A 6959-nucleotide genomic window follows, 5' to 3' on the forward strand; every position below is an offset into this window, starting at 1 on the left:
GAGCAGGAGGAAGGGGCGGGAGCGGGGGAGGGGCCTGTCCCGCGGCCCAATGGGGACAAATGCTGCCCCGGGGGCGTGCGGGAGGGGTGACCGGACAGGGAGGCGATAGAGCCAGCAGGGAATGTGTTTATTGTTGTGGTGCACTCTCTCAAGCGCTTAGTGCAGTGCTCTGCACTCAGTAAGCGCTCAATAAATACGACTGAATTGAACTGAAAGTCTGTGTGTCCGTGAGAACGTGCGTGTGCACACAACTGTGCAAGTGTCCTCCCGGCGTGTAGTCCGAGCCGGCTACTAGTGTTTGCCGGTGCCAGGCTTGGGAGGGTGGTTGGCGACGGGGCCGATGGGCCCCGGGTTGCGGCTGTGGGGGGCCGGTGCCGCTGAGTTTCAGCTGTCGGGGCGATGGGGTCGGTGTCCCCGAATTCTGGCTGTGGGAGCAACGGGGCCGGTGTCCCCGAGTTCCATAGTGGGGCGATGGGGTCGGTGCCCCCGGTTCCCGGAGCAAAGTCTTCGTCTCCCTCCGGACCCGCGCTTCCCCGGGGCCTCCGACCAGGCCCGAGAGCTTCCTCCCAAGCGGTCGGAAGGGTCCCAAACCTAAATCAGGCCTCTCTGACCCGATGTCCCTGCGCAGCCTGCAAGCACCCATCCTGCCCCAGTCCCACTTACCCCAACTCCGCCCACAGTCCCACATGGGAGTGGCTGAAGGTGTGTGTCCCCGACACAGTGTGTGACTCTCCATCTGGGTGTTTTCCCTCGTGCCCAGGACTCAGTGGACGCGAGCCCAGTCCCATCTCCCCGTCCCATTCAGCACTTCACTTCTGCTCTCTGCCTTCTCTTCCGATAAACAGACACAGACATAGACACAAACCCACCCCGACCCCCCCCCCCCATATATGGGTATATATATATTGGACAGTATATACATAGAGATTCATAGTATAAATCTATGTATATACTCGACAGGCCCGAGGGGAGAGACCCCGACAGCGCCCGACCCCAACCTCAGGCCCAGCCTGAGAGTCACCGACGCTGAGTGCGGGAGACGGAGAAGCGGCGGGCCGGTCCGGTCCAAGAGTCTTTATTTCCCCGGCCAAGTCGGCCCCATTGGGGCTGGGCCAGAGCCAGGGTCAAGGGCTGGAGTCCCGCACAGGAGGAGCTGGGGTGGGGGCGGGCTGGGGGCTGGCAGAGGCAGGGCCAAGATAAAGATGCGGGAGAGGATTGGGCTGAAGGCGGGGCCGAGCGGCGAGTTGGTTGTCTCAGAGGCGGGGCGAGGCTCCACCAGGACGCAGGTGTCCGATCGCCGAGTCCCCCGGCTCTCCCTGCCGGACCGTGGGGCGGGGGGCTGGGCCTGGGGTGACCCCGACCACGGGCTCAGCGTGGTGGCCGGGCTGAGTGGGTGGGTGGGTGCGTGCGTGTCCGAAGCGGCGCGGGTGCAAATCAGTGCGAGGGGCGTCCGGGAGGAGGAGAGGGGGCAGGGGAAGGGCGGGACCTGTCGCCCCCTCCCCAGTTCGGCCCGGCCCGGCCCGGCCCAGGGAGGCAGCGAAAGCGGCAACGTATTGCTTTTCCATCATGCATTGTGGACGGGGCGGCAGGATCTTCGGGCCCCGGTTAATTAGAAGGAATAATTTCGGCGGCGCCCACCTCCCCTCCCCTCCCCTCCCCTCCTCTCCTCTCCTCGCTCCCCCGACCAGAGCTGGGGACGCTCCCCGGATCCGGGCCGATGGAGGCACACGGACTCCCTCCCATCTCCGGAGCCGGGGTCTGGGGCCTGGAAGAGAGGCAGGGGTCATTTCAGCATCCAGGCGCCACCAGACGTCCCCACCCCGCCCCCCGCTTCCCCGGCCTCCTGCCTTGCTTACCCTGAGCTATTCAGCCACCTGCACGCCTGTGCAGTTATCTTTGCTCTCCGACGTGATGGCCAGGTACTCCGAGCTGTGGGGCCCAGAGGTCAAATATCAGTGGTCACAGATTCCCGCATTGCTCCCGTCGCCCGCCGGGCTTCTATCCTAGCTCCCCTGACCCCACTCACGCATTCTCCTGAGCGGCAGCCTCAGTGGCAGCGGCGATCTTCTTATAGCAATACACCATCTCGGCCACCAGCCAGATGGTCAACACGACGATGAGCACGTACATCATGATCTCCGACACGATGGACGCCGTGTCCCTGTTGGCTGTGGGGTCGGGGGGGGCCAGGGGGGTCAGGGGGACCGGGGCATGCAGGGGGGACGGGGCAGGAGCGGAGGGGCATCTGGGAGGGTCAGTGAGGGCACCAGAGGGGCCAGGGTCAGGACGGGGCCACACTCAGTCCTCCAGGTGACCCCATCCCCCGGCCCCCAGTCCAAACGTGGAGACCCTGTGGCAGTGAGAACAGGCGGGATGAACGAGCACACAGATGGAGGGGCGGGGAAAGAACCAAAGACACCCGGACGTCGTCGTCCAGGCTGGTCCACATGGGCAGGGGCTGTTGACCCTTGAGTGACTGCTCCATTCTCCCCGCCGCCCCCACAGTGCCCAGTCCGAGCTATCGCCGACAGCAGCGCTGGGGCGGATCCTGGATACCCTCCTGGCACCCAAATCCTGGTTAGGGCTGAACCAGCCAACACCCCGAAGTCATCTTTCTCTCTCTCCACCCCTGACTCTCCACCAGGGACCCAGCACGGACCATCCAACACTCCCACCCATCTCCTCTCCATCCCTGACTCTTCCCCAGCGATCCGCCATGGCCCATTCAACACCCCTGACTCTCCCCCATTGACTCAATAAGAACCAACACCCCTGACTCTCCCCAGCATGAACCACCCAACACAACAGCCTCCCCCAGTGACCCAGCATGAGCCACCCAATACCCCTGATTCTCCCCTCTCCAACCCTGACTCACCCCAAGTGACCCAGCAAGGGCCACCCAACACCCCTGACTCTCCTCCAGTGACCCAGGGCAGAAGCTCATTCAGGGACTTGTCCAAACCTTTCTGAGGCCTGCTGGTAGCCCCGAATACTCAGATCTCTGTGGGGCAGATTCCCCGAGCTCACTTCCCCTCTGCACTAGGGGATTGTATTGTACCTATACTAATGCTTAGCCCAGTGCTTGGTCCATGGTATGCACTTAACAGATGCTATTATTACTGTTGTTTTTATTACTGTTATTAATAACAATAATAAATGATGGCATTTAAGCACTTACTATGTGCCAAGCACTGTTCTAAGCCCTGGGATAGATATAAGGTAATCAGGTTGTCCCGCATGGGGCTCACAGTCTTAATCCCCATTTTTACAGATGAGGTAACTGAGGCACAGAAAAGTTAAGTGACTTGCCCAAAGTCACACAGCTGACAAGTGGTGGAGCCGGGATTAGAACCCACGACCCCTGACTCCCAAGCCCGTGCTCTTTTCACTAAGCCACGCTGCTTATTATTGGGGGGAAGAATTGTTTTCAGCTGTCTGTTCTGTGCCTGCCTCCCTCTGGGTCCCGGAAGAGACCCCCTTGGTCTGGTCTGGTGGGGAGGGATTGGGGGAACTGCTATCCTGGAGTCCAACCCCTACTTGGCTCTGCAAGGTCCACCCCTGCCCCATCAGCCTGTCCTCACTTGGACGCAGCTCCAGCCCCCGGATGAACCAGGAGGCCTTACCCCATCCCCCTCCGGCTCCCTCCTGCCCTGCCTGAACCTGCCGAGAAAGGCCAGCCACGGGCCAGGAGCAGGGGATCACAGGCCCGAGTGTAAACAGAGCTGGAGAGACAGAATGCCACAGACTGGAGGGCAGAAGCAACAGACAGAAAGGCGGGTGGGCGAGTGCCAGTGTGGGCCCCGGGCCAGGGCAGGTGGTGGTGGAGGGGTTGGAGGTGGGGGCAGGAATCCACGAGGCCAACCCGGGGGGAGGACAGAGGCCGACGGCCCTCTGCGGCACGGCTAACCTTTGTCCACCACTTCCAGGTGGACCCTTTTGGTGATGGTCGTGTTGAACTCGTAGTTGTCGAAGAACAGCAGGCGGTAGACGTGGCACTCATAGTCGCCCGAGTGATTGTAGGTGACGTTGGTGATGAAAATGGATAAATCCTGCAGGTCGCGGCCCCCGCGGCTTCCGTTCCAGACCACGCGGCCCTCGAACCGCTCATCCTCCTCCAGCTGCAGGACCTCGTTCTCGTAGCGCAGAATCTGTGGGCCCAGCTGCTGGCTGCTGCCCCCGTCCCCGCTGCCCCCTCCTGCCCGACCCCCAACCGCTGCCCTCCTCCCCACTCCCAACCCCTCTGCAGGCTCCTGCCCGGACCCTAACAGCAGCTGCCCTCCTCCCCTTGACGACCTCGCTGTGCTTCCTCCCTTGCTGTCCCCTGCCCCGGCCTCAACCCTCCCTCCTCCAGGCCCTGATGCTCCTTGAGTCCACTGCCCCCTGCCCCCAAGCCCACTGCCCCCTCCCCCTGGGCCCCTGCCCCCACCGCTCCTTTCCCCCAGCCCCGTTTGCCCTTCCTCCCTCCACCCCCAGCCAACAGCCCTGCCACTCCTGGCCCCCAAACCCCTGGCCTCTAGCCCACTACCCTCCCCACAAGCCAACGGCCCCACTTCCCTCTCCCACCAGTCCCGCTCTCCCACCTTCCGGCCGCATCACCCCATGCTGTGTCCCACCTTGACAAACTCTTCCGTCCCCTTCTGGCGGAAGGTCCACTCTGTGAAGGCCTCGGCCACCGTCTCACTGCGCCGCTTGCAGGAGATGCACAGGATCTTGAATGTCATCCCGTACACGGCCTCCGTCTCCGAGTCCACCTCCACGCAGCCCCCCTGGACTGCAGCCACTGGGACAGGGAGCAGGGGGAGGGGGGTGGTCAGTCGAGCCCTGGGGAGTGGTGGGGGCAGGGGGAGGGGTTTCTTCCTGGAGCCTTTCCCATATGAAGGAGGGTGCCTCGGTGTGTGTGTGTGTGTGTGTGTGTGTGTGTGTGTGTGAGTTCATGTGTTCTTGGAGCTCTGTGTCTATGTGTGCATGATTGTTTTTGTGTAAGTATGTGTTGGAACGGTGTGCTTGTGTTTGTACCTGCATGTTTGTATGTGTGTGTGTGTCCTTGGGTCTCTGTGTTTAATAATAATGGCATTTATTAAGCGCTTACTATGTGCAAAGCACTGTTCTAAGCGCTGGGGAGGTTACAAGGTGATCAGGTTGTCGCACGGGGGACTCACAGTCTTCATCCCCATTTTCCAGATGAGGTAACTGCGGCCCAGAGAAGTTAAGTGACTTGCCCAAAGTCACACAGCTGACAATTGGCGGACCCGGGATTTGACCCCATGACCTCTGACTCCCAAGCCCGGGCTCTTTCCACTGAGCCACACTGCTTCTCACTGTGACACTGTGTTTGTGTCTTTGTGTGTCTGTGTGGTTGTTTGCGAGTTTAGGCACACCGTGAGTTTGTGAGTTTATGCACACGGTGAATATGTCTGTGTGTCTGTCTGCCCCAGGGGTCGGGGGTCTCTCTGGTTGTGGCAGATGGAGACAGTCTAACAGATTCCAAACCGACCAATGACTGCTGGGCCTGACGGCCTGGTCCAGGGGGGACGCTAAATTGTCCCCGTCTCCCCAAGACTCCTGGGGGTGGGGGTGGGGAGGAATGCGGTAAAACTCCCTTGGCAGCAGCAGCAGCGGCCGGGGCCGTGTCCCGATCCCGCCTGAGCTCGAATCCGGCCCGCGCTTTCCCGCTCACTGTCTCCCCTCGCCCTCAGGTGTTTTCCCCCCCCGCCGCCGTCCCCGCACCAACACCCGAGCGCCCAGAAGATGCGGAACCGGATTTCTCCTTTCCAGGCTCGGGCTCTGCGGATTCGCCTGCACCCGCGGGAGCGGCGAAGAAAATCCGGCCTGGAGTTTCAGCTCCTGCCACCGGGGCACCGGCAGGAAAGAGTCTGAACTGGATTCTCCTCCTCCCGTGGAGATCAAAGACACATCGTTCCCGGTCCCCCGCTCCTCGTGACTTCCTTAGGTCCTCGTTGACCCCTAGGCCCTCTCTCACCGCCCCCCCCCCCCATCGTTCTTGCTGACGCCCGCAACTCCCCGCTGCCATCAAAAACTCCCTGCTGACCCCTAGGTCCTCGCCGACCGCCCAACCCAGTTCTCGCTAGCCCCCAAACTCCCCGCTGATCCCTAGATGCTGACTGCCCCCCCCCACGTTCTCGCTGACCCTCCCAACTCCCTGCTGACCCCTGGGTCCTCTCTAACTGCCACCCCCGCCCCCAGGTTCTCGCTGACCTCCAGGGCCACCCTGCTCCCCCCAAGTTCTTGTTGACCTCCAAGCCACGCTGACCTCCTCCCCTCCCTCCCCCCCCCCAGGATCATAATGACCCCCAGAGCTGGGCTGTCCACCTCTTTCCCCTCCTCCGCACCCTACTAACCTAGCACGGTGACCACCAGCAACCCCAGCCACGGGTCCATGGCTGGGGGCGGGGGGGGGCCCGGGTCGGCGGGCTCAGCCGGGCAGCCGGTCCGGTCCTGTCCTGGGCACTCGGCACGGCGCCGCCCCCGGCCCGGTATTAATAGCCGCGGGAAGGAGGGAGGCGGAGGCGGAGGCGGCGGCGGCGTGGAATGTCCCCGGGAGTCACCCGAGTGGCCAAAGCGGCGGTGCAGCTGCTCCGGCTCTGGTTCCGGCCCCGACGGACAGACCCTCCGGCAGAGTGTGAGTTTGTGTGTGTGTGTGCGTGTGTGTGTTTGGGCCGGGGGGGGGGGGGGAACGGGCCCCCCCGCTCCGGTTACCGGGGGGCGCTCAGCCCCGGCCCCCAGCGTCCGGGCATCCCAGCTGCACCAGCTTGTCTGGCTTCGGCGCCGCTTCTCTGGTGGCGGCCGGCGGGCCGGGCCCCGAACCCCGACCCCGGAGCTGGGCGCGCCCCCGGCCCGCTCGCCTCTCCGCCGGCCCGGGCAGCGCGGCCCAGATGTGGAGGCGGAGTCAGGGCTGGCGGGCGGGCGAGCGGGCAGGGGGGGCTCGGAAGCCTCGCTCC

At 63.2% G+C, this 6959-nt stretch overlaps 1 protein-coding gene across 1 annotated transcript; it reads right to left on the bottom strand.

Moving 5' to 3' along the window:
• Positions 1 to 1658: 1658 nt before the first annotated feature.
• Positions 1659 to 6669, bottom strand: SCN1B (sodium voltage-gated channel beta subunit 1). Its single transcript, XM_038766907.1, has 6 exons — positions 6360 to 6669; positions 4614 to 4780; positions 3908 to 4148; positions 2027 to 2168; positions 1857 to 1929; positions 1659 to 1765 (listed from the first exon to the last, which is right to left on the bottom strand). Exons 1-5 carry the CDS (start codon positions 6397 to 6399, stop codon positions 1863 to 1865), a joined length of 657 nt encoding a protein of 218 aa, XP_038622835.1. The 5' UTR covers positions 6400 to 6669; the 3' UTR covers positions 1659 to 1765; positions 1857 to 1862.
• Positions 6670 to 6959: the final 290 nt, after the last annotated feature.

This window comes from Tachyglossus aculeatus, chromosome 26 (genome assembly GCF_015852505.1).
Source record: "Tachyglossus aculeatus isolate mTacAcu1 chromosome 26, mTacAcu1.pri, whole genome shotgun sequence".
Taxonomy (NCBI): Eukaryota; Metazoa; Chordata; class Mammalia; order Monotremata; family Tachyglossidae; genus Tachyglossus; species Tachyglossus aculeatus.

Bases quoted from the DNA above. Each gene is read 5' to 3' on its own strand.
- SCN1B (XM_038766907.1), bottom strand. From the start codon at position 6,399: ATGGACCCGTGGCTGGGGTTGCTGGTGGTCACCGTGCTAG. The intron at 4,149-4,613 runs GTGGGACACAGC...CTGGGCCCACAG, and splicing joins GGACGGAAGAGTTTGTCAAG to ATTCTGCGCTACGAGAACGA. The intron at 2,169-3,907 runs GTTAGCCGTGCC...CCGACCCCACAG, and splicing joins CCTGGAAGTGGTGGACAAAG to CCAACAGGGACACGGCGTCC.